At 52.7% G+C, this 24,827-nt stretch overlaps 10 protein-coding genes and 1 non-coding gene across 11 annotated transcripts; 4 read left to right on the plus strand and 7 right to left on the minus strand.

The window, feature by feature from the left end:
- Window positions 1-239: 239 nt before the first annotated feature.
- Window positions 240-1,204, plus strand: P152DRAFT_459186 (DUF1770-domain-containing protein). The gene is made up of 2 exons (XM_033679625.1): window positions 240-830; window positions 896-1,204. The coding sequence occupies exons 1-2, from the start codon at window positions 516-518 to the stop codon at window positions 1,049-1,051; spliced, it is 471 nt and encodes a 156-aa protein (XP_033533352.1). The 5' UTR covers window positions 240-515; the 3' UTR covers window positions 1,052-1,204.
- Window positions 1,205-1,304: 100 nt separating this feature from the next.
- P152DRAFT_366688 (uncharacterized protein) lies at window positions 1,305-2,135 on the minus strand (the record flags this gene model as incomplete). The annotated part of the gene is made up of 1 exon (XM_033675434.1): window positions 1,305-2,135. A coding segment is annotated over one exon (831 nt), but the record flags the coding sequence as incomplete, so codon positions are not given.
- Window positions 2,136-4,086: 1,951 nt separating this feature from the next.
- P152DRAFT_474446 (uncharacterized protein) lies at window positions 4,087-5,311 on the minus strand (the record flags this gene model as incomplete). The annotated part of the gene is made up of 4 exons (XM_033681321.1): window positions 4,087-4,574; window positions 4,625-4,739; window positions 4,788-5,129; window positions 5,180-5,311. The coding sequence occupies 4 exons, from the start codon at window positions 5,309-5,311 to the stop codon at window positions 4,087-4,089; spliced, it is 1,077 nt and encodes a 358-aa protein (XP_033533354.1).
- A 3,354-nt stretch (window positions 5,312-8,665) lies between these two features.
- P152DRAFT_459190 (uncharacterized protein) lies at window positions 8,666-9,786 on the plus strand. Its single transcript, XM_033679626.1, has one exon. It carries the CDS (start codon window positions 8,727-8,729, stop codon window positions 9,516-9,518), a length of 792 nt encoding a protein of 263 aa, XP_033533355.1. The 5' UTR covers window positions 8,666-8,726; the 3' UTR covers window positions 9,519-9,786.
- Window positions 9,787-10,054: 268 nt separating this feature from the next.
- P152DRAFT_t45 lies at window positions 10,055-10,136 on the minus strand. Its single transcript has one exon. It is a non-coding gene; the product is annotated as a tRNA-Arg (tRNA).
- Window positions 10,137-10,484: 348 nt separating this feature from the next.
- P152DRAFT_474448 (MFS general substrate transporter) lies at window positions 10,485-12,458 on the minus strand (the record flags this gene model as incomplete). The annotated part of the gene is made up of 6 exons (XM_033681322.1): window positions 10,485-11,176; window positions 11,222-11,308; window positions 11,356-11,708; window positions 11,763-12,112; window positions 12,162-12,307; window positions 12,353-12,458. 6 exons carry the CDS (start codon window positions 12,456-12,458, stop codon window positions 10,485-10,487), a joined length of 1,734 nt encoding a protein of 577 aa, XP_033533356.1.
- Window positions 12,459-12,742: 284 nt separating this feature from the next.
- P152DRAFT_49458 (Prefoldin, subunit 4) lies at window positions 12,743-13,788 on the minus strand. Its single transcript, XM_033682220.1, has 4 exons — window positions 13,629-13,788; window positions 13,420-13,548; window positions 13,287-13,354; window positions 12,743-13,219 (listed from the first exon to the last, which is right to left on the minus strand). The coding sequence occupies exons 1-4, from the start codon at window positions 13,641-13,643 to the stop codon at window positions 13,027-13,029; spliced, it is 405 nt and encodes a 134-aa protein (XP_033533357.1). The 5' UTR covers window positions 13,644-13,788; the 3' UTR covers window positions 12,743-13,026.
- Window positions 13,789-13,985: 197 nt separating this feature from the next.
- On the plus strand, window positions 13,986-15,161 carry P152DRAFT_459192 (calcineurin regulatory beta sub-unit). Its single transcript, XM_033679627.1, has 5 exons — window positions 13,986-14,153; window positions 14,207-14,259; window positions 14,334-14,630; window positions 14,688-14,799; window positions 14,848-15,161. Exons 1-5 carry the CDS (start codon window positions 14,102-14,104, stop codon window positions 14,856-14,858), a joined length of 525 nt encoding a protein of 174 aa, XP_033533358.1. The 5' UTR covers window positions 13,986-14,101; the 3' UTR covers window positions 14,859-15,161.
- A 169-nt stretch (window positions 15,162-15,330) lies between these two features.
- P152DRAFT_488818 (sugar 1,4-lactone oxidase) lies at window positions 15,331-17,295 on the plus strand (the record flags this gene model as incomplete). The annotated part of the gene is made up of 2 exons (XM_033682126.1): window positions 15,331-17,070; window positions 17,116-17,295. Exons 1-2 carry the CDS (start codon window positions 15,466-15,468, stop codon window positions 17,293-17,295), a joined length of 1,785 nt encoding a protein of 594 aa, XP_033533359.1. The 5' UTR covers window positions 15,331-15,465.
- A 779-nt stretch (window positions 17,296-18,074) lies between these two features.
- Window positions 18,075-20,435, minus strand: P152DRAFT_398462 (kinase-like protein; the record flags this gene model as incomplete). Its single annotated transcript, XM_033676463.1, has 6 exons — window positions 18,075-18,407; window positions 18,459-18,546; window positions 18,592-19,054; window positions 19,099-19,446; window positions 19,496-19,577; window positions 19,623-20,435. 6 exons carry the CDS (start codon window positions 20,433-20,435, stop codon window positions 18,075-18,077), a joined length of 2,127 nt encoding a protein of 708 aa, XP_033533360.1.
- A 2,000-nt stretch (window positions 20,436-22,435) lies between these two features.
- Window positions 22,436-24,612, minus strand: P152DRAFT_507918 (aminotransferase, class III). Its single transcript, XM_033682562.1, has 4 exons — window positions 23,539-24,612; window positions 22,988-23,440; window positions 22,860-22,942; window positions 22,436-22,812 (listed from the first exon to the last, which is right to left on the minus strand). Exons 1-4 carry the CDS (start codon window positions 24,238-24,240, stop codon window positions 22,635-22,637), a joined length of 1,416 nt encoding a protein of 471 aa, XP_033533361.1. The 5' UTR covers window positions 24,241-24,612; the 3' UTR covers window positions 22,436-22,634.
- Window positions 24,613-24,827: the final 215 nt, after the last annotated feature.

Here is a 24,827-nt window from a genome sequence, read left to right on the forward strand (position 1 = left end):
CTAGAACAGCATTGGCATCTGCAAGGGTCGCCAAGGGCTGAAGGACTCCTATCACTGTTGATTTTGAGCGAGCATTGGCGATGAGGTGGTCGGAATTTCCATCGATGGGGTGATACAGATTATCTTTGGACATATGCACGGAGAGGATGTGAAGAAGATGAGTAGACATCAGTTCGGGGTTGAGGGACAGAAAAAGTTGATGCCTTACATAGTGACCCTGCATGTGACCAGCACGACTCTATGCCTCAGGCATTAATATATCGATTCAGCCAGCCCCCATCATCCACTCCGGCACTCCAGTGTCCAGATAGATCGACATCTTGCGGATAGAAAACGTCAGATATCACCAGTGCAATGAACCATTCATCTTTGCCTACCTCCCACGATAATTTGGATTCCTAACCTGATTGTTCGATCGATGCACAAGACCACAAGAGCATACAAATAGCTAGCGGAGACAAGATTACCTTGAACCCACACCCTTAACCTCCGTCCTCCATCCCATCTTCCTCACCATGACCTCCACTGCCGCCTCCGAACTTGCCTCGACCCTCCAATTCGGCTCCATAAGGCGTCACCCGTCCCCCTCCCACGACATCAATCCCTCCACCACCGCCAGTTCCAAAGAGCCCGTTACCCTCTCCGAGCCATCCCACGACCGCACTCCCTCCACCACCTCCGACGTCGTCCCGCTATCCGCCCTACGACCCATCCCGAGACGGTCGACGCTGCCGCCGCTGCCGGATCTACGGTTCGAGCAGAGTTATCTGAAGAGCCTCCAGGAGGCGGAGACGGGGTGGGGGGTGGCGTGGATTACGATACGGGACCAGGTAGGTTATGGAGCGTGGACGGGGGGGTGTTGGATGGATGGCTTGCTAATGTGATCTTGGGGCAGGTATTCCTTCCGTTGTTTCAGGGGACGCTGTGGGCGCTGATATTGAGTGGTTGGAGACATTGGCATCAGACTACGTCATTTTCGGGACGGACGGTTGGCGCGAAGATGAGACGATGGTGGTGGGGAGTAAACGACTGGAAGATACCGAACAGATGATGGCGGGTGGCCGCTGACATACAATACACACATTAGAACTCACGGTGAGGCGATAAGGACTGGTCCAGAGATTCCCCAGAAAGATTTTATTTAGATCGGATCCGAAGACCCTTGTATATAATATAATGCGAACCCAAACGCCTTCCGATGCTGCTATATAACCACGACTGACATTAGAGTGCCGAGGAGATGGAGTACATTACCACCCAACCAATAACCTCCCCGTCACTCATTCCATTGGCCCAGAGAAAGCCAAAGGAGATCGACCCTTGATCCGGGGCAGAGTGGCCTGCGCATTCCTCTGGAACGCCTGGAAGGTGTAGTCGTTGACATTAACCGCGAACACCATGCCGTTGCTGCAGTGGCCGTTGGGGGTGCCGTTCGCCTGCTTGCAGTAGAAGAAGCGGGGTTTATCGGACGTGAACTCAACCGTCGCGGGGGTCTTCAGCGGCACGTCATCGGGGTTGAAGTTTTGGAAGTCCGTGTCGATGTCAGTTCCGAATTTCTTCACGCACGGGTTCCAGAACGTGGATTCCGTGAGGGTATGGTTCAGCTTGCGGAAGTCGAAGACGACTTTCTCGCCCTTCTTCACCGTCGGGAGGAACGGGGGGGTGAATTGGAGGTTGTTGGATCCATCGGGGTTGAAGCCGCCAGACACAACAACGGTGGCCGTAGCAGGAGGCGGTGCCGTGTCGGTGGGTGGTGGAGGGGCATCAACGAGGGCGCCGTTCTGGTCCTTCGCACGCTGGATGAACTCGTCCATCTTGCCATTGGGATTGATGCCGAAGACCATTCCTTGACCACAGTGGTTCTTGTTCGGCTGCTTGCAGTAGAACCATGTCGGCTTCTTGTCTTTCACGTGGAACAGGCGTTCAAACTCGGCGCTTTCGACGTTGTTGGGATTCGGGATGAGGTCAGTGTCGAAGCCATGTTGGAGGGGTGTGCAAGGCGTGTCGAAGGTCGACTGAGTCGCGCTGTGGGCGGCGGCGAAGAACCGGAACTTGACCACATCTCCCACCTCAGCATCGATTCGGTCCGGGACATATTTCACGACACCATTCTCGGCAACGAGCTTGATCTCATGGGTGTGGGCAGGGGACCATGGATGTCCCTTGGTGGGTTTCGGGTCGGAGTGCCAGCCAGCGGCGGCAAGAGAAGCGAGGGTTGCAATTGTGAAGGTCTGAAAGAAATGCATGATTTTGTTTGCAGGTTTTTTTCGGGGTTTTTGTCGAAGATAATATTAAATCAGATGGATCAGCTGGGGACCTGGAGCCTCTGAAAGATCGTGCGAAAACAGATAGGAAACAAGAAATATACCCAAAAGGAAATAAACAAAGCTGGTTGGTATGAAGCTTTAGATTGTCTGATGGATTGATAATGGACATAATGAGGTCGAGAAGGATGTTCATCTTTATACCCATTTCATCACCGTCATGCCCCAGTCTGACCATCTTACTTTGTGACATACCATGGGGCCCGAGATGCAATGCCGTGTTGGTGGCTCACTTCCCATCACGGCGTATGGTGCTCTAAGCCTAGCCATCGTACCTCCAAACCTGGAGATACAGAGTCTCATGTTTGGGCTCACTTCCCATCGTGGCGCCGGGAGCAACAGCATCCGTCTCACTCCGCCTCAGTGCGAGGAATGGCGGAGGAAGATCGCGGTGGGGGCCATGGTGAGATCGACAGAAAATAAGATTAAGCTTCTTCTCAAGGTTATTTCGACAACAGCCTATCATGGACATGAGTGAGCGATGAGGTGTGGTGACTGGTCTCGCTGGTGAGACGGAATCTGAGGGTGGTGTTCGGAACGGGCCCCAGAGTACACCAGGACACACCTGTCAAACCTGAGGGCTGAGCCAGAGTCTAGATTGACTTTGATTGTTGAGGTTGAACAGAAGTCAGAAAATGGAGGGCCTGATCACTCACCCTGATCTCTCACCGAGGCCTGACGAGTGGTGCTGAGTGGCGTTGACAATCCGACATGGACTATGGCGCAGCGCGGCAGAGTTGTCAGCACTCAGCAGTCTGCAGGAGGCCTAAAAATACCTTCTTTGCAGCATTCCTAAAATGTATTCGTAAAACCCAACATTGGCGCCTTTTCGACAAATGCGCACGAGCTGATTGGTTGATCGAACTCGTCGTGATTCGTTTAACGGACATAATACTACGAAGATAGAAGTCATTGCTGTGGCACCAAGATGAAGATATCATTGGGTCTGGGACTGCTGACTGGGGGTGAACCGGGAACGAGGAATGCTCCTAACAAAGCTCCTTGCGACATCTGCATTCTGCCACATCTGCCGCACATCCCTTAAAAATATCCATGACCCTGCGGCATCTGATATTTTTATCTTCAGCTAGATTCTGCAAGGCGCCTGTCGCCAGACGCCCAGATGGACGCTGGCGGCACGGTTCAATCGGTGGCACTCTGTTGGCGGCACACTTTCAAGCGGCAGACGCCAGACAGGTTCCAGTAGACTGTCTGTTGACACCACTAGTTGACTGTCTATTCATTATTGTTGACACTTGAGTTGATAATGACGGTACTCCTGCAATAATAATAATAGGTACGTAAGGACTGCATCCTGCATGTCTGCAACCGACTCTGCATCCACCAGATTTGGACCGATCGTATTAATTCACGCCCCATTCGCCAGGTTTCAATCCTCGCTGCCGCTCGCTAGTACTTGCCGCTGTTTATCGGTTGGCGTCGCTCTGTAGTTGAATGGTACTGTTTCGAAACATTTGGAAGTTAGATCAGATTCCTTGTACTTATTGGGCCATTTCTCATGAAATGATGGCAACCACCAGTTTCTATTGAAACATCCGGTGGCGCCAAATGTAGGTGGTTGGCTCTTCAGCTCAACCATGAGCCCGTCGATACGAAGACTTCTAAATATATTTGAATGACACTGATGACTAGCGAATCGTGTGGATGGAATCGTTCGATATACCCACCTTAGCCGTAGTCAAGATACAACCCTTTCGAGTCGGGACACCATGTCAAAACTACCTCTCGAGAACATGTCCACTCAATGGATGAGAAAATCTGGGTCAGCCTTGTCGAGCGGATCCTCCTTGTCGTAACTAGCCGCGATCCGTTCTTTCTTTGACATCTTGACGATATCATACTTGCTCCCTCCGAGTGGTCCATACCGGTCGCTGAGGTCTTTGAACATCCTCTTGAAATTGAAGCGATCTGGACCGGGGGGGTCCTCGAAATCCTCGAGATCCAGCCCCTCGTCAGCTTGGGCAACGAGCTCGTCAGAGTCATAGAGTCCTTTAATCTCAACGTTGTGGCTCTTGCAATATGCAATGGCTTGGGAGGGCCACTCTTCGTCATCCATCGCATCGGTGTGCATGGCTGCAAGCGAGAGGAATAAGCCGACGACGAGGCCGATGTTTTTGATCTTAGAGTCAGGCTTCAGCAGGTCAGCACGCTCAAGGACATTGAGGCCTGTCAGCAAGGCTTGCCCAACGAGAGCGAGCGTCTGGGCCATACACTCCCCATCTTCCAGCACTAGACCGCTAGTGTGAGCGTGAGGATCCAATTGGAGACGGACTACTTACTGTGCCAACCCATCTGATCGTTGATGTAGAAGTATAAACCCATTGCCTCCAAATGGATCCACAGTCGATGAGGGTCACAATTCTTCTTACTGAACTCTTTCTTAAAGGCGATGAGCTGAGCGATGGTCAGAACAAACTGTTTTGATAGTACTCTTGCACTCACTTGGTTTTCGATGACTTCCTGCATCCCATACCCGGCATGGTCATTGTATGTATACATTCCCATCATATCAGGATTGCGTCGAGTGGTGTCATCGCCGTATGTGTTGGCCAAATAATTGCCTTGGCGGGTGATGATCCATTTCCATTCCGGATGTTCTTCAGCGGGTTTCTCCGCGTACTTCTCGATCTCGTCCTCGAGTAGCTTCATTTGCTCCTCCGAGGGCTCATCCTCCCAATCTTCGTCCTCTTCCCATTCTTTCTCCCGGTCTTGCCATGGACGGGCGAGACATATGTACTCGAGGCCCTCTGGGCTGTTTGCCTTCTCCTCAATTCGTTTGCTTTCCTGCTTCACATGAGGATTTGAATTTTGCTAGGGGTTGAACCAATCATTACCGCATGATACTCCGCTCGCTTTTCAGCCTTAGTTTTCGGCTTGGATGATTCTGCTTCCTTTCCAGTGTCCCGTGACTTACGAGCTGGCGCTTCGCTGGTCTCTACTTCGGCGGCTGCTCGCTTGGGAGCCATCACGGGTTGAATCAACGAGGTGCGGCTTCAATTCCGTGTTAGGGATGATGGAAAGAGATGAGAGGGCTGTCGACTGGAATTAAATGCGAAGCTGAAAGATAAGTCAATGGGTTGGAAAAGGAGCAAAGATGGGTTCCCCGTCCCCTAAGTCGTGTTTATGACGCCATGACATCGACGCGTTCCAATAATGAAACGACCTGAACCAGAACCTGAGCACGTGACATGAATGAGCACGTCAACACGTGATACATCCACCACCACCCTTTTTCCGTTCCAACATCTTTTCCAACATCTGGAATTTAGAACTGAATATTCACGTCGCACACATGGCGGCAATGGCGCTCTTGGTCCCACCACCACGCCATACTTCGGACGAGCAGCTTTGATTTGGCAAAGATCGAACAATGGGTTCTCCAACCAGCGAGCAACTGCTCAAAACCCAACTCCACCAACCATCTTCAGCGTATCTACTGTGTCATTCGATGACCCTCGCCGCAGCATTTCCTCCCTTCCATCTTCATTTGGCTAAAGCCTTCATTGGCTAAGAGTTTAGACGAGCCAAACAATCCTATGGACAGGAAAACAGCCTTTGTGCGAACGGCGGATTTCAATCGTTTACTCCAATCCGTCGAAGTGTGGGAATCGAACGGTGTCTTTCCCACCAGATTATCTGTCCAGATAGGACCACATGGAATCGGCTCATCCAATGGGACGTATTGGAAGTGTGAATGATACTAAAATTTCTCACTCTGAAAAGTCATTCGGTATGTTCGTTTCAAGACTCATTAGAAAGAGTGTCGAATTCTCAGTCCTTCGAAACTGTTCCTTATGTCCTCTGTCAATCCTGATGGTGGGTAAATGTACCTCACCAGACAAGGGTTCTTTCTGCATGTTGGCGTCTCCACCACTTCGCCGCACATGGCAGTGTAGTGGAATGTATCTAGATAAGGCTATGGAAAGAAAGAATGCAGCATCGTGGCGGGAAGAACCGTTGAGTAGTTGTAGGTCCCTGCTTTTCCTCGACTAAATCTGCACATCAGCCCGTGGTTACACAGATTGTAGCTACCAAGTTTTAGTACGGAATTATGCATCCCGTCGATCGGCTACATGTTGTTCGAAGCCACGTCCATTTCCAGTCCTTGTCCAGAGCTCAGAAGGGTAGCAGACTGCAGAATCGATCGACCCACGATCTCGGACAGCCAATATTCGCTGCAAGGACGAACCGCCATGTTCAAAAGCATGTTACCGTAATCTATCGATTTTTCGTATTACGTCCAGGGGTCCTTCTACCACTTGCGTACGGCTTGACTTCCCTCGAGAACGTGAAATGGAGCCTTTTGGTTTGATTCGATCTATCCAATTCTTTGCTGTTCAACGGTACTAAACGACGTTGAAATAGGATTGTTGCTTGTGAGAGGCTACCAACTGAGCGAAGCAGCTACCCTTCTTCCATGTCAGCTTGCGATGTCATGTCGAAACAGGACACAACTGCTGCGAGTAACCAGGGAGTTTTCGATCGAAGCTTGCCGTGCAACGCAAATCCGTCGATCATTGGACGACATCGCAGACATTCAACGATCCTGCAGATGCGGCGAAAGCCACCTCAAGATCCGTGCAGGCCAACGTGGGTGGGTGCGAGCTTTGTGTAACCCGCTCAACTACGCCGTTAACCCTAAGTCACTTTTGATCCCTTCGACATGTTTATGGCCCGTGTTTCGAATGCTGCACCTGGTTCCCAGTTCAAATCACGAGTCTCCATTTCAGTCCTGGCGGGGGGCTACTGGACATGATTGGTGCGGCCGATGAGTCCTGCTATACCGCATCTGAAATTCTCCATCAGCCTCCTGTTGACATTCTTAGCCGATGAATCGACTTCGACAGTCTAGTCCACCAGGGTTCTTTGTACTCGGATGGAGTTGATTCAGGTGAGACTGAGATCGAGACCGAGATTGTGACCGAGTCATAGCGTGAATAGGAAGAGCTAGGACTGATTCGACTTATGGCTTTAGGATGAAGATGGCGAGTGCCATATTCCTGAGTTTTCATTCCTCTAGGGAGGCGTTTATGGAAGCTGACGCTACCACCAAGCACGGGGTCCCCGTCCCCAGCATTCCACTGACGTGCGGGACCTTGCAGCGATCTAGGAAATCGACTGCTGTGCCGCAACCAATATTTACGAGGACGGCACACATCCAAGTTCCAAGATGTTCTGCACGCAAGGTCCCGTTTCCCTATCATGAAGACCCTTCATTGTGCATCTCCAGGTCTGTGGTTCTTGAGTTCACTTCAGATTTGGAACATCCCTTGCGCTCTGTAGGAACCAGGGTCCTCACCTGGACCAAGTGTGGTCATTCTCTTGATCTCGCTCGCCGATTTGGTCAAGCGTTGCTTGACACCACCCCGGTATTCTCCTCGTCATTCCAACGACACTGGTCGCGTATAACGGTCGCGCTTCAAGTTTGGTTCTACCGTATCATGTTGTTGTACAAACTCCAGTGGCCGGGGAAAGTGGTCGGGGAACTGCATTTCCCTACATCCATTTGAAGTCTGGTTTTGCTTTGAAAAGCATCCCGCCCCTCCCTCCGATCTTCAACTCATTCTTGAATTCCTCCCCATGAGCCTTCCACATGGTTGATCCATTTTGACTCGTCGCTCATACAAAATCCCCTTCTATTATTCTTCTATCAGCTTCATGCTGACTTCGTGGGTCTCGAAAACAGTGCATAATTTTCGTGCAAAAGCAAAAGGAAACATGACCACGGACCGAATCAAACTCGAGCCTGCAGATCTTGTTGGTGTTGACATCAACCATTCCATCCCTACAACCATGACTCCTCTCTCCTGCAGTGATGGAAGCAGGCGTGATTCCATTTCCTCCTCCCAGTTCTCCTTTCAATCCATCCCGTCTAGTCATTCTAGTCTTGCTTCATTCCAATCGGGGCCAGAACCTCGTACTCCTCCGTCCTTCCATCCTCCCCCCACGAGCGAATTTTCTGTATATGGATCAGAGACTCAATTCGAAATCATCCCGAGTTCCGCATGCTCCTCCAAGTCTCGAGGCTCTCATGACTTGGTGTCGGGTCACTGTACGCCAACAGAACCACCCGCTACTCAGTCCCGGTACCCTCCCCATGAGGTTGATCTTCAATGGCCCGCCTCCGCACGAGATCACGCTCTCAGCAACGACTGGGTATTTACGGGTCCCTCACAGTCCCAAGGGCTCACACTCCAATCCCCGCACGACTATCAGTCACTATTTGATCCCAGTTTACCTGGGAGATACATCGAAGATCAAAAGAGCTGTCTTCTCACTCCTGAGCCAAATCAAGGAAGCACGTCGCCCTTTGGACAATACTCAAACACCTTTCATCACCAGTTACCTGGCAGTGCTGGAACGGGCGGGTTGGCATTTGAGATGCCGCAAGTCCCGACCTCTTATTGCGATGAGATGGACCTAGGACGATCGACCATTATTCCCTCCCATACCTTTATGACTCCTCAGCCAATGGACACCGATCCAGTCGACCTCAATTATGACATCCATACTGTGGAGAGTCATACCTCGGCCATGTGGTCTCCCGTATCAGACGACGGGCTCCACGACTTTAGGCCTACCCATTCCATCCGGGTCTCCAATGGGCGGAAGACCATCAAGCCAGCACGACGCCCGAAAAAATACCCCCAGCGCAAGCCAAGCACGCGGAGGCCGGGCAAGGAACAAACCATCCCCTTGAGGTCTGGTCATATGATGGAAGTCGTCATCGGAGAAAATATCCGACCCGGTCCGGATGGGCGGTTGGAAGCCGACCGGGACATGTCTCCCAAGGAGCAGCATCAATGCAGCTTTACCATCACGACCCCCGACGGCGTGAGGCAGCGATGTGAGAGAACGTTCAAGAGACAGGAACACCTCAAGCGACATGAGAACACGACTCATTCTGACCGGAAGCCATACAAGTGTCCCGTGGTCTTCAAGGCGACCGAGAACGGTCGCCGCAAGTCCTGTGGTCGGGAGTTCAACCGACATGATAACTTGTGTGAGCATTATCGGACGCACATCAATCCGAGCAATGCTCCCCGCAACGCGAGATTGACGCCGGCCGAACTCATCGATATCATCCGGAAGAACACGGATCCCGAGCATGTGAAGAAGGCCATTCCGAAGTTAGAGAAGATCGTTGGTCAACTTGGTATTCCCTATCATTAGTACCAGGACGTGGGACAATGGGCTAGGGTCATCGGTTTTTTATGTTTTGATGCTTAGCGACCAAAGACTCTAAAGACTCATTATCAACCACTATGATACTAACGTATTCTCTATTGTCTAATGTTTCACGAGATCCTCGTTACATTGTATAGCTTTCCTTCGATCTGTTCACTCATTTTTCAAAGAGGATTGTAGTCGAGCTTGGTGACAACTAGAATTATGGAATAATAGGAACTGGAAATGAAGGCAATGGAATTGAAGCGGTCTCCTGTACTTCCTGGAAATAATTAGATTACTTCCGGTTCATCATCTCGGCCTATATTTTAAGACAACTTTGATCCAGCCATCTAAATCCTGTGCAACTGAAGAACAATGGAATGATCATCTTGTGCAACTTGACCCAGAGTTACGACACCGAGTCTCATCGATGGGTGCACCGTGTTAGTCTGCGACTCCCATGCCACCACCCGAATCTTCACCCACATCGCCAACACCAAAAATAAATATCTCCTTTCCCCAATAATAGCAAAAAAAGTCGACCAGCACGGGATTCGAACCCGCAACCTTTGGTGTGCTTCTACACCGAAAACCAACGCGCTACCATTGCGCCAACCAGCCTGAATTAGAAGAATTAGCATATTGTGGATTATAGGGTTTGTGGAGTGGAGGTTAGGCGATGTGCGAATGTTTGTGGATCACGTGCAGGATTGTTGGAGGAGCCCCTTAAAAATATCTTGGGCAATGGAAATTCATTACCTTAAAGGGTCTTTGCATTCGAATCAAAGGAAATATTGAATGGGTTTAACGGGATGTTAGGGGCAATAGAATTATAGCAGTGTTGGAGAAGAAATGTCCTTTGATCCAAACAGTTTGGAATTTATATTAACTTCCCGCTAGCCCAACTAATTAGACTTGATACCTCTTAAGTCATGGCTGTGGTAAATGATTCACATTTACATTTTCCAGTCAAACCGCCAGTTCAGGCGTATCTATCTCCGCATCACTGCTTTTTACTCTCTGAATACCCCTCATTCCCGCCTCCGCCTGCCTCGCATCATGCACCCGGTATCGTTCCTGTTCCTCCGCTTCCTGCTCCGCCTTCCGCCGTTTTAATTGCTGGCAGAACTGACTCCTCGCCCGGATCTGCTCGCCGTAGGAGATGAAGACGAACGGAATCACGCACATGGCTAGGCTCAAAAACCCCAACACCGAGCAAGCCCAGGCCACGCCCAGCTTGTCATACATTGGTCGTGTCGCGAACGGTAACACCGCACCGAACATGCTCCGCGAGGTGCTAGAGGCGGCCATCGCCGACGCGGCGAAGATCTCGTAGGCATCGACGACGTAGTTGAGAAGGGCCATGAAGATCAGGAGGTAGCCGAAGCCGAAGGGGAGGCCGGCCAGGACGGGGACGATCCAGTGCACGTCCGGGCGGGCGCTCCATCCGACCCAGAAGATGGCGACGACGAGGAACGGGCCGGCTATGGATGCCAGTGGGAGACGGCGGTATTCTTCGCGGTGGGCCCAGGGTTTGTTTTGTTTCTGAGCACGGAGAAGGAACCCGTCGTATAGTAAGTAGAGCCCACAGGCAAAACATGCTCCAATTGCGATGGGGAGGAACGTGAGCCCTTCCTCGCCCATGGTGAATCCGTAGGTGTCTAGAGCCGTGAGTATGGGTTCGATAGACGACTGCTGGGACTTACTGATATAGATGATTGGATATGATTGGAGGAAAATATAGAAGATTGCATAGACCAATGCGAGGTATAAACAAGAAAAGAGAACGATTGCTGCGCACATTAGCCAGGGTTTCTCAGTTCAATGTTAAGGGGCTTACCTTCAAAGCAGATCATCCGTATCGGTCTCGTCAGAACGACCGTGAAGATATGCATCATGCTTTTCTCCTCGAGCTCCAACGGGGCCAAGATGTTCGGATCTCCGGTCTCTTTCCTCAACTTCTGAGCCTTCCATTTCAAAATCAACGGCCCGTACGTCTCGGGAATAAACGCAAGCACAAAGGTGGTCACCCCCGCGAGAATCAACGCCACCCAGAACGCCCATCGCCATCCCACGGGGTCCAAGTACCCTCCAATAATGGGACCGAGGACGGGACCGAACGTCGTGCCAGCCATGAATAGGGCCATGGCTCGACCTCGGGACACTGCATCAGCGTAGATATCTGCACAAACTCTGACCAAATTCGTCAGCGGGCCACCTATGGCGTGGAGAATTCATTCCACATACCCTCCAAGCACCGCGATCGGACACGACGCAAAGATCCCCGCAAGGAGTCGGAAAACTATGTAGGAAGCGTACGTCGGCGCCACGGCACATGCAAGCGTGAAGACGGTGAACAAGGCAAACGCCACGAACATGACGACTCGTCGCCCATAGCTTTCGCTAAGCGGTCCGAACAAGAGCGGGCCGACGATGTAGCCGACGAGGAAGATAGACGTGGGGAGGACGAGCTCTGCTTGCTCCGTGATGTGGAAGTAGTTCGAAAAACTGGGGGTGATGCCTGCGGTTAAGGAAGAGGAAATGGTGGAATTCATGACGGTGGATACGGGAACAAGAAGACAGTATGATTTCTTGAGCTGGACGGGTGTTAGTGGCTGGGGTACAGGCCATGGACGAAACCCATACTGTGCTCCAATTATATGGATTGGTTGGGTCATTCTTTTCGAAATATATAATGGTCCTTTGCACGGAATTGGATGAAGAACTTGGAGCAGAAGGTGGGTTGGATACCTCCTCTTTGGAGCCATGCTTTTCATCGAAGGCTTTTGCACCTGAACATATTAGCAATCTATGAGGTTCTTGATACGCTGACTTACCATTCATGGTGGTATAATCCTGCGGTACGTTCTTGCTTATTTCAAGTTCGGCTCCAGAACGATCATGGGGAGGAGCCCGGGGCTCTGCAGGCTGCGCACTTTCCATGACTTACAATTATGACCTTCATCGAAGGACGAAGCTATTAAGAAAACTCTTTCATTTGCAAGACAATAATATGAACATGGCCGTGTACAAGTACCGTATCAATTACCGAGCCGGATGAATTGTAAGTTGTAGTTTGAGCGTCAGGTGCAGAGATATCGTCAAGAACGGACCCATGGGCCATTCCCCATACCCCAAGGATCTAAGACCCTCAGGCTTCAACAAAAACCATCGATGTACGCGGCTAGCTAGAGTTTAGCATCAGCGCACAAATGCGGGATGTGGACTTTTCTCGGTTATAACGGCAACCTATGCTCCCAGTCCAATGAACCTCCTCCACATTCTTCGTTGCTGACTTTAGTCATCTATCATCATCGCGATGTGAAGTGACGAAATTGATCCTAGACAATGGCGAACGGTATGAAGAGGGACCATGATTTTGGCCAAACTTGTTGGATATCGATACCGAAACATGTTGTAGCGATGTCCGATGTCTCCAGGTGAAATACTTGCTGCGCGAGCATGACTCGTGTTTCGTATCAAGATCCCCCATCCTCGAGTCATGCTTGGATTATGTTTCCAAGTTGATATTTCTTCCAAACCGCGCATAGAGCGCAACTTTTAGCTCCTGCATCTCGTCACGGATTTCACTGAGCTGGTTTTCAGCATCGGAAACGTTCTTGTCGATCCGTTTGACGGATGAAGCGAGTAGTTCTTGAACTTCGATCAGGGGGAGAGACACAAAGGTATCTCCGATTTTATACCTGGGCAAGTATTAGATACCTCCTTTGATATTCGTATTGCACAGAAAGACAAGGTCGATTGGCTTACGGGAACTTGTCGTCCTCGTCGGCGAGCTCGAGCTCGTTGGTCACTTCCTCGAGGTCCTCCTTATCTTTCTAACCGATCGATCAGCACCTTTCAGATGACCTGAAATCTCGTGGGAAGGGCCTTGAAAACATACTTGTTTCGTCTTCAATTCCTCCATAAGGGCTTGCTCCCTCTGATGCAATCGGCTGAACCCATTAATCTTATCTTGATCCTCTTTCCGGACTTCCACATCTCCTGACGCGGCTTCCTCCTCCTTCGTGAGCTAGAGACTGGTCAGATACCCTGATTATACGACCATATGAAATTTGGTGGAAAATAAGGGGAAAGATAAGTGTAACTGACCATGCGACGCTGCATGTTTCCCGAGTTTCACACTCAAGTTTCGAGATGGATCATGGACTTTTCAAAAACGAATTGAAGGGAAGTAACGAGGTGTTACAGTGTGCTTATAGACGTGTTTCCATGCAGGAAAGCAATATTATAGTGGTCTCCTGTGCCTTGTGAGGCAGTGGAAGACTCCCGAAATTCTGAGATATCGATATCAAGATAGAATTGGGGTCACGTGAAAGGCCGGTGTTCAGGCGCCAAGGCAGATGGGATGCTGGCCGCCCCCACGACTCTCATTGAGTATCAAACAGTCTTACGCCGATGCCTCGACCTGAGCTTCACCTTCATTCTGAATCTTGATATCAAATCTCCCTCGCAGTTGAAGATACCCCATACCCCTCATACGGATTATCACGGCTGATATCGTGGTTGTTTGTAATATACGTCCCCCCGCAGTATACATCCCCTCCGCGCAATCGTCGCCCATCATGGGGCAAGCAAACTCCGCTGTCATCGACAAGATCGTCGAAGGAACGAATTGTATGGTCTTCTATGCCACATGATGTTGGAGATAAACTGACCTTTGGTATTAGTCGATCATGATGAAGTCGATCGACTACGAAAACGGTTCATGAAACTCGACAAGGTATGTTCTCCAAGAGGGCCTCAGGGCTATTGTATTCGAGGTTTGCGTTTAGGTTCCCTATTAACAAATTCCAGGACGGTTCCGGCACGATCGAGCGCGATGAGTTCCTGTCGCTCCCACAAGTATCCTCAAATCCGCTTGCGACACGCATGATTGCGATCTTCGACGAAGACGGTGGTGGCGACGTGGACTTTAAGGAGTTCGTCTCCGGGCTGAGCGCATTCAGCTCTAAAGGAAACAAGGAAGAGAAGCTACTGTTCGCGTTTAAGGTCTATGATATCGATCGGGATGGATACATCAGCAATGGAGAGCTGTTTATCGTCTTGAAGATGATGGTGGGGAGCAATTTGAAGGATCAGCAACTACAACAGGTAAATGGTTCGAACGGGTCATGTCGAAAAGATATATGCTGACAGATTCTCAAACAGATCGTAGACAAGACGATCATGGAAGCGGATTTAGACCGAGATGGTAAGATCAGCTTCGAGGAGTTCACCAAGATGGTGGAGAACACAGATGTGTCAATGAGCATGACGCTAGGTTTGTCATTCGATTGTCGACGTATGTGCATCTACTGACCATTCTTAGATCAATTTTAATGCATTGCCTTGGATTATGAATAGCACTTGGCAGTTGGCACATTGCTTTCAGCGTATCTATCCCTTCGAAAGAGATCATGCGGCGTTGCGTTCTCCCTGTTCTGGAGTCTATCCATACCACTACATGGCCATTTATGAGCCTGCTGAGCTGGCCTCGGTTTGAAGGATGGGCGTAATATGGATTGGAATACTTCACTCAACCTGAATGGTACAAAATTGATGGAGTAGATGTTATCGAGCTTCGGTTGATATCCGCACATTTTCCTTTAATGAGAGCGAGATCTGGCGAAATGAATGAAAGAGCAAATGAACACCCATCATGAAAAGCTTTTGTTAAACTATAAGATCTGATATAAAAATGAGTTATCCGTGAGAATGTAATCGTTAACTCGTCATCACTGGTCTCGAAGCCCAACCTCGGCGGGAGCCATAGCACCCCACTACCAGACCAATTCGTCATTTTGCATCGTGATTTTGATATTGCGATTCTGGAACTAGCATCTTTTTCATAACCACCCGACAGTCCGCTTTCACAATGCCGTCTAGAATAATTCTATGAATAGCCTTCCTTAATCCCCCTATACCTCATCACCGATCCCCCATCACGATGGATGCAAAACTCACCCTCGAACTCTCCCGCCTCGATCCCTCCATCCCCTTCCACGCCTCCACCTCCCACCACCACCATACCTGGGCCCGCACCTTCCACACCCGCCCCGAACTCTACATCCAACCGCAATCCATTGAAGAGATCCAGAAACTGATCACCCTCGCACGACGATGTCGCCGCCGTATCGTCGTTGTCGGCAGCGCCCACTCCCCCTCCGACCTCACCTGCACCTCCTCCTGGCTCGTCAACCTTGACCACTTCAACCGAGTGCTCAGCGTCGATGACGACTCGAAAGTGATGCGCGTGCAGGCGGGCATCCGATTGCACGATCTGAACGCCCGCGCCGCGGAGCACGGCCTCACAATGCCGAACCTCGGGAGCATCGACGAGCAGTCGATCGCGGGGGTGATGGCGACGGGGACGCACGGCAGCTCGCTATCGCATGGCCTGGTCTCGTCGCGGGCGCGGGCGCTGCGAATCGTGCTGGCGAACGGGGCGGTGGTGCGGTGTTCGGGGGCGCAGAACGGGGAGCTGTTCCGCGCAGCGTTGGTGAGCTTAGGGGCGCTGGGGATTATCGTGGAGGTGGAGTATGAGATGGTGGCGGACGTGCAGATCGCGTGGACGCAGACGATCGTACCGAGCGAAACGATTTTGGCGAAATGGACGGAGGATCTGTGGACGGCGGAGGAGTTTGTGAGGGTGTGGTGGCTGCCGTATACGGGACGGAGCGTCATGTGGAGGGCGAGTAAAGTTGATCCAGACACCGCGTCCGCCGCTACAGAAACATCGACGAACGAAGACGGCTCCTGGTACGCTGGCGCAGTCGGATACCACACCTACCATACCCTCCTCTACCTCGCGCACTACCTCCCCCCCCTCCTCCCCCTCATCGAACGCTTCATCTTCAGCATGCAATACGGCTTCCGTAACGGCACCACCACCACTGGCGCCGCCCCCCAGCGCTCCGCCCTCCTCATGGACTGCCTCTACTCCCAGCTCGTCAACGAATGGTCCCTCCCCCTCTCCCGCGGCCCCGAGGCCCTATCCCGCCTCACCGCCTGGCTCAACGGCGACCGCGCCACCGCACAGCTCCCCTTCGACCCGTCCGGCGTCTACATCCACGCGCCGATCGAGGTCCGCGTCTCCGACACCACCTCTACATCCGAAGCCCACCCCCGCCCCTTCCTCGACTGGTCCTCACCCTCCGAACCCACCCTCTTCCTCAACGCGACCCTCTACCGCCCGCACGGCCTCGAGCCTGCCTGCGCGGCGCGCTACTACGCGGCGTTCGAATACCTCATGAAGTCGCTCGGCGGGCGGCCGCACTGGGCGAAGAACTTCTGTAGCGTGGGGAGCGAGGAGGTGAGGGGGTGGTATGGGGAGGATTTGGAGGCGTGGTTAAGGGTGAGGGGGGAGGTGGATCCGGAGGGGTTGTTTGTGGGGGGGTGGTTGAGGAGGGTGGTGTTGGGGGAAGGGGAGGGGGAGGGGGAGGAAAAGACGGCGAGGATGCCGCTGGAAGAACGCGAGACGAGCCGCTGGGCACGGAATGGCTCTATTCTCGGTCGGATTGCCGCCTGGGCTCGCGGGACGCCGACCGCCTCGGTCGGGCAGTTCGGAGGGCACGGCGGGTGGGAATGGCGCGGAGAGGTTGCGGCGGAGGACGGACGAAGGCTCGGAAGCGGGAAGGCGGGGAGCGTGAGCCCGGTACTGAGTGATGAGAGCTTTGACGTGATGGTGGGGGCGGAGGTGGAGACGAGTACGATGTTTGGGAGTATAGGGAGTTTGGATGAGGGAGATGAAGGGGGCGAGACGGACAAGGGGGAGTGAGTGGGGGTGATGATGGTGGGTGGTTGGGTGAATAGGGGTGCGTCATGGATGTGTATACGGAAAGAATACAATGTTAGAAGTCTGGTCGGCTTGGATGGGAATGAGGGGAGCGAGCCGGATAAGACGGAGTGAGGCGATGAGAGGACGCTCGGGTAAATATAGGGGTAGATCACGGATGTATATACGGAACGAACGCAGTCCACATTGGAAACAACTCATTCTGACAGTTTGGCAGGTAGATCTTAGACTGAACGTCACGGGTGAAATAAGCAAGCTCGTCATTTTCGGCTATCCAGATATCGATACCGGCTCGTCTGCGACGAATCCTACCATCCTCATGCATGCATGCCGTGCGGCAAAGTTCCCCCGTCATGACCCGTTTTCCGAGCCCGTACATCGTAGCGTAACATCTAGTGCCCGACCCCGTCCACTAGAGAATGGACGCTCGTGGATAGATGCAGCCCGAGAGGACGATCGGGAGGCGCGTCCAATCGACCACCGCATCCGTGAAGCGTCAACAGGAACCCGATCCCATCGATGGAACCAAGCGTCCGTCTAAACGCGCTCGCATGTGAATCCTATGTCATGATATGCAACCGTCCAACCGGTCCCATCCGTCCATGCTCCGATCCCGAGATCCGGGTGTACCAAGGAAGGGATAAGCGATGTAAGGCGTCCGTCGCGTAAGACAGCAACTCCGTGCGCCAGTGCCTAGTCGTCAGGTGTCACCAAATGGTCTCCAGGGACATAGTTGATGCAATTCGTCAAGTCCGTCCGCATCAGCTCCTCGCCGCAACCGATACGTTCACCGCACGCGGGACGGGCGGAGCGACCCGTGGGGTCGACAGCGCCGTCGACGCCCCCGCCGACGTCACCCCGTTCCTCCCCGCCGCACTCTCGTTCTCCTCGCGCAGCCGGCGCTCCTCCGCCGCGCGCCGCCGACTGTCGCGGATTCGGATTGCCTCAGTGCCGTCGTCGAGGATGCTCTCACGGAACCAGGGGTGGGCGAGGGCTTCTTTCGCGGTGATGCGCTTGTTGGGGTTGTAGACGAAGATGCGGCGGAGGAGCTCGAGGAATTGGCGGTTGAATTCGGTGTGGGGGGGGATGAAGTCCTGGATGGGGGGTTAGCTGAGGGGATGGGAGGGGGAGGGGGTGAGGCTTACGCTAAGTTTTCGCATGGCTTTGACGTATTTTCGGGACGCGCGGGTGGTTTCGGTGTTAGGGTAGTCTAGTTTGCCGCCGCGGAAGTACCTGAGGAATTAGTAGGTTGGTGAGAGACGGGACTCGGGAACTTACTCAGCAGCGGGATTCCGATTCGACGACTTCTCGTTCCGATGGACGGCCCGGACCAGATCCCTCTCCAATTTTCCGTTACACACCGGCTCCATCATCGCAAGATGCTCGAGATTGTCATGGGTCTGAAACAGTGCGTCCCCGGTAAAGAACTCGACAAGAATACAGCCAATACTCCAAATGTCGCACGGGAAGCTCCATCCTAAATTCAGAATGATCTCAGGAGCACGGTAGTGGCGGGTCGAGACCACCGATGAGTGGTACTCATCGTTGAACGTGGCGGACCCGAAATCGATCAACCGAATCTCCGGGTCTAGGAGGACTTTTCGGTGTCGAGCGGAACGGTTGGTCGTGGCGGATGACGAAGGGATGGCGCGGTTGTATGTGAAGGTCTGGTACGCATTATTAACAAGCAGGATGTTCTCCGGCTTCAAATCGGTGTGGATGAGGTTGAGATCATGTAAGACTAACAGGTCAGCTTGGCGAGGACAAAGGTCGGAAGGAACGTACAGGCAACGCTCGTGAAAAGCTGACGAGCAAAGCTTTGGATATGAGTACTGGGGAACGGAACGAATCCATTAGCTTTGAGGAAATCGAAGACGCTTTGCCCGTAGAGATCGGTGACGATGCAGATATGGTTCCGGAAATCAAAACAATCCCGTAGATGAATGCACTTGTTCCGGTTTTGCTTGTCGTTGGATGCCAGGGTCGATAGAACGCGTAATTCGATGCGAGACGCATCGCGATATTTTTGGACCGATCGGATGATCTTGATCGCGCAGCGGGTGTTCTTCCTGCGGTCGAGCGCTTCGACGACCTTGCCGAATGTGCCCTGGCCCAGGAGTTTGATGATTTTATCTGGGAAGGGGTCAGGAAAATCCACTCGGATAACGACAAGTACACATACACCTCTCAGTAAGATCAACGTCGGCGGCAACATTGTAATGCCCGTCATCATCGTCCACGGCTTGGTCGCGGTTCCGGTGACGCTACAGATTGTTAGTGCCATTGAGTAGAACGTGGGATCAACCTACATCTGAAATGACCTGAACATAGACGTCTTTGGCTTTGATCGGAGGTTTGGGGGGAGGGTGATAGTGAGCCAATGGATCGAGTTTCTCTAACTCCCTCCTCTTGGCCTCCTTCGCTTCGTCTTGCGCAGCTTGTCGAGTTCGCTTACGCTTCTGGCCCGCCTGTGCGGCGTTGTCCAACGGGGGTGGTGGATATGCTCCCGCGCTCGCTTGGCTGCCGAGTGAAGTGGCAGCGGTAGTGTTGATTGCCGATGTCGTCCGGTCGGTAGAGGCGGTGTTGTGGTGCGAGGAAGAGTGCTCATAGTAGGGTGTGTGGTTTGGGTACGAGCCCGGTTGGTACACCGGATCATAGGCTGCTCCGGTTTTTCTCTTCTTATCGGCGTGTCGATGAACGGGAGCAGGATGGTTATGGGTGACGCCGTTCGCGGTTGCTTTGGAGGCGGGCTTGGGATCGGGGGAATCGTCGTCGATGACGATAACTTCCTTCGGGATCCCATTTTTGTAGAACTCCGCCCAGTCCGTTCTCCGTTCACGATCTCTAGCGAGGCTTGCCGCCGACATGTCGGGTGGATATTGCGGGGAGAGGATCGGGGGGGGATGCCTGGTGTTGGAAGTGACGGTGCGACGAAGGTCGGTTGCGGAGGTGGTGGATGCAGTACTGGGGAGGCCGTTATATGGTGGATTCGCTACCCTCGGAGTGGCCCGAATGGGTTGGCCATTGATAAAGGCGGTGGGACTCGACTGGTATTGCTGATGATGGGGATAGAATGACTGGTGCGGTGGAAGGACTGCAGTCGCGGTGGATGGCGTCGACATGGCAAAATTCTCCGTCCGCTGCGTCGAGGGCCGCTGAGGTCGAATTGGTCGTGGTCCGCAACAAAACACCTACGATCGGTCGTCGGGCGTCATTTCCACGCAGGAAACGCTGAAACGGGCGTCTGAAAACTCGCGGATGGCTTCCAAGGGATTGATGACGATGGACGGCTATAGATAACCCCGAAAGATGATGAATCGACGGAGTCGTAGCCTCGAATGTGGTCGGAACGGGCTTCCAAATCGAGGGTGGGTATGGTGTTGAGTGACGCTGGTGAGCAACACGGGGGAATTTTCGGACGAATGCTGAGGTCACGGGCAGGAGACGATGATCAGTGATGGCAATGGAGATTGAGGGTGAAATAGAAGGGGGAGGATGGTGGTGGACGGAAGCGAAGATGGGAGTAGGGACGATGAGGTCAAAATGCGAGGCTGATGGAGTGGTGGTCCCTTTGGAGTCGGCGGTGGTAGGATCTCTCAGTTCACTGTCACACAGTTGCGCTCATCAATGATGAGACTGCCGCACTGGAGAGAACGGAGGCTGTCGGGGGTGGGAGGCCTCCACTGTGTGCAGTGTGGGTGAGTGCGTCTAGCTGCCTTGCTGCCTCACTAACTAAACTGCGGGTCTGGGGTTCGTGCCTCATTGCCTTGGTGCCTTGCATCACCAGACTGAGACCGGAGACTGTGTGAGACTGAGACTTGAGATCTGAGATCATGATATTCTTCCCTGCAGCATTATTTCATTAACTAATAAATTCTAACTTATTCATTCATTCGATGCATGATGCAATTCCCAATTTCCCATATATACAGGCCGAATATTCCAGTATACTCCTCATTTCCAATATGCTGAATTACTCCTAATCTCATTCCTCATCTTGCCTCTCAGACTCAACACTCGTCTACTATGTAGATAATGCTTAATACCCCATCCCGGCTGCCTGTCTCATGCTAGTGATGCACCACAACGAGCACAATGGTGACAGCGTCGTACTGCTATGTCGCCACCCCAACGCCCGCCTACCCTATTCAGTGTTCATAACCCCGATTCCCAATGCCGGAGTCGTCGGAGCCTGGCACCCTCGAGGCCCTCTGAAAATTTTGAAGTCATCATGCTGCAGCAACGCTGATGACCGTAGTGCAAAGAATGTTTCCCAGGGAACGCCCTCCTCCACTGTCCAATATTTACCCTTCTCTGGGTGAGCTTGCGCATCATCTTCCGTCATGTGTAGCAATTCATAAACTCCGCTCATTAAGAACTCTGCCTCTTATGTGCCGGCACCATAACCTGTCTGTGAACCGAATACGGTGCCGTGCTGTACGTAGTCTGTCCAGCACGAGGCTTATTCTGGTCGGGTGGGTGGTCCTCAACAGACATCAACCGCCCGCTCTGGAGTCTGGACCTGGTGGAGCCTCCCATCAAATATTATCATGCCGCTAAATCCCTCAATGCTGGACTTCGTGTACACTGCACAGGTACCAGTTACGTGTTCAATCCATCCGCTCCATTTAACCATGAACAAGTCGACATCCACATCCTGCGGCACATGTAACTCCGACTCCCTCCACCACCCCACTCCCTTCCTCCGCCCTGACTGGCCGCCCTCCGCATACTCCTGAGTCCTGAGTCCTGAGACCCGACGCCTTACTAACCACCCGCCACGGTGTTCCCCCGTGCATTCGGCGCCCTGCATATGCACACGGAAAACGTCAACCCGAAAACCCGTCAGGAACAAAGAAATCGGATCGTGACGGTCTCAGCTCCGATGCAGGTGGTCCTAGACGGGGCTTTTATAGGGGATATTAAAGGTGAATGGATGCCCGGCTGGTCGAGAGGATTGGGGAGTGGGATGCGGCGGTTTCCTTTCCTTCCACGAGACCACGGCATGCGTAGAGTGGTTCGGCGGAGAAGTGGTCTGCGATTCCTGTTTAGGGAAAATGGCCTTCATAATTGACACTTTACAGCCTATTTCCGAGTCTTTGTATTGGCCGTTTCCTGGGTTCTAATATTCATCTAGTCAATCTCCTGGAACGAGACAATGCCGAGGGTCATGCTATAGTGAAATTCAACACGGTATTCAGTTCTCCTTTAATATCGTCCTCAAAGTCCTTGTATCGTATCTACGGTTCTATGCACAGCATTGGGTTTCCGGCCCTTACCGCCGTCAAGGACATGACCTTGTACTGCCTACTAGGTGTTTTTCATTTGTTTCCTGCTCTCTCCTGGAAGAAGTCCTCAATGACCTTCACCGTGATCCGAACAATCTCCTCGATGTCGGCAGGGGTGACGATGAACGGCGGACAAACCATGATGTGGTCTCCTTTTCGACCATCGGCAGTGCCACTACCCGGATAGAGGGAGATGCTGTACTTCTCTTCCATGCCTGGATCATCGTTAGCAGATGAGCCTAAAGTAGGTTAAGAAACATGCCTTTCTCATGAATGCCAGCGGAGATGGCTTCTGATGGTTCAAATGGCGCCTTGGTCGCCTTGTCTTGCACAAATTCGATCTAATACCATCAGTTCCGTCCTTAGAGGCCGTGAAAGACACTTACCCCCCAAAACAAACCTTTCCCTCGAATATTGCCAATATGCGGATGGTCTTCCAACCCCTCCTTCAGCAGCTTTTCAAGGACCAACCCCATCTCTCTCACATTATCAACAAGCTTCTCCTCCTGCAATATCTTCTGCGTCTCCAGCGCGGCTGCGCACGCAATCGGATGTCCCTGATACGTCTGGCCATGCGTGAACGCCCCCGTGCCTCGATCGAGCGCGTCAACTACTCTCTGGTTCATCAGCAACCCCGCGACCGGACTGTACCCGCTACCTAACCCCTTGCCGATGGTCTGGATGTCGGGCACGATGCCTTCCTGCTGCCAGGCGTGGAGGGTGCCGCAGCGGCCCATGCCGCACATGACTTCGTCGAGGATGAGGAGGATGCCGTACTTGTCGCAGACTTCGCGGATGGCTTTGAAGTAGCCTGGTACGGCGGGGACGCAGCCGGTGGCCTATAAGGGGCGTCAGGGTTACTATCGCACTACTGACCTTCGCACATGGATTTTCATGTGGAAAAAGAGCTGGACGTGTGGGATATGTAGACACTTACCGCCCCAACCACCGGCTCCGCAACAAACGCACACACCGTCTCCGGCCCTACCCTCCTCAACTCCTCCTCCAACTCCCTCGCCAACCTCCCCACATACTCCCCCTCCCCCTCCCCCTCCCTCATCCCCCGATACGCATCACACCTCCCCACCCTTCCCACCTCCACCCCCAACAACGGCGCAAACTTCTCCTTCCGCAACACATGCCCTCCCACCGCCAACGCCCCCAACGTCACCCCATGATAACTCCCCTCCCGCGCCACAAACCCCGTCCGCCGCGCCCCCTCCCCCCGCTCCACCCAATACTGCCGCGCCAACTTCATCGCCCCCTCCATTGCTTCGCTCCCGCTGCTCACGATGAGCGCGCGTGCCATCGCCCCATCCGTCCCGCGGATGAGCTCCGCGCAGAGGTCCTCGGCTGCGGTGGTACTGAAGAAGAGGGAGTGGCAGTAGGAGACTTGGTTCATTTGCGCGACCATGGCGGATTGGACGCGGGGGTTGCCATGGCCGAGGCTGGTGACGGCGGCGCCGGAGGTGGCGTCGAGGATGCGTTGGCCGGTGGAGGTTGTGAGGTAGAGGCCGTGGCTGGAGGTGATGCGGAGGGGGCGGTGGTGGAGGTGGCGGTGGAGGACGGCGCTGGGGGTGGAGGGGTCATCGGTGCCATTGGCGGCCGTAGCAGTGGGAGAGCGATTAGATGGAGGCATGGTTCGCGATTGCTTGGCTAGATATAAGTTGGATGAGAGAGTTCACTATATTTCCGATCTGCTAAGTCAAGGCCATATGATTGAGACTGTGATACTGTGATGTTCCTGCCATTCAAGTTTCCACATCCGTCTACGTCAAGTGAGTCGTCAACTGGATTTGTGGATAGAGTCCAGTTTTGTATCACTGAGGAATCCACCTTCGTGTCCGAGGCGCCGAGCTCCGGTCCTGATTCCAGGATATCTTAACCTATCTCGAACATCAATCCCCAACCGATGTTCTACGTCCATGGCGGAAGCGGGGCAGAGGGGAAACCCGCCCCCAAAATAACGATAGGTGGATTGTATCGTCAACAGGGTTGCTCCCTTGGTAAGTTGGTTCCAATAGGAATATGATACATTTAGCATGCATTTTCCTTACGATAGATATTCTTGGAGAATTGATCATTGGTAGATCAACAGAACAATTGTATGACCCACCGACGCACTAGCGAGTCATGTACGAGGCAACAAGGCATCCGGATATTTCTCTCCCCACAATTGAATGAACATCCACCGATAGACCTTTGATATTCGGATTGAAGGCTTGT

The sequence above is a fragment of the Eremomyces bilateralis genome (genome assembly GCF_010015585.1).
Source record: "Eremomyces bilateralis CBS 781.70 unplaced genomic scaffold P152scaffold_12, whole genome shotgun sequence".
Lineage (NCBI taxonomy): Eukaryota > Fungi > Ascomycota > Dothideomycetes > Eremomycetales > Eremomycetaceae > Eremomyces > Eremomyces bilateralis.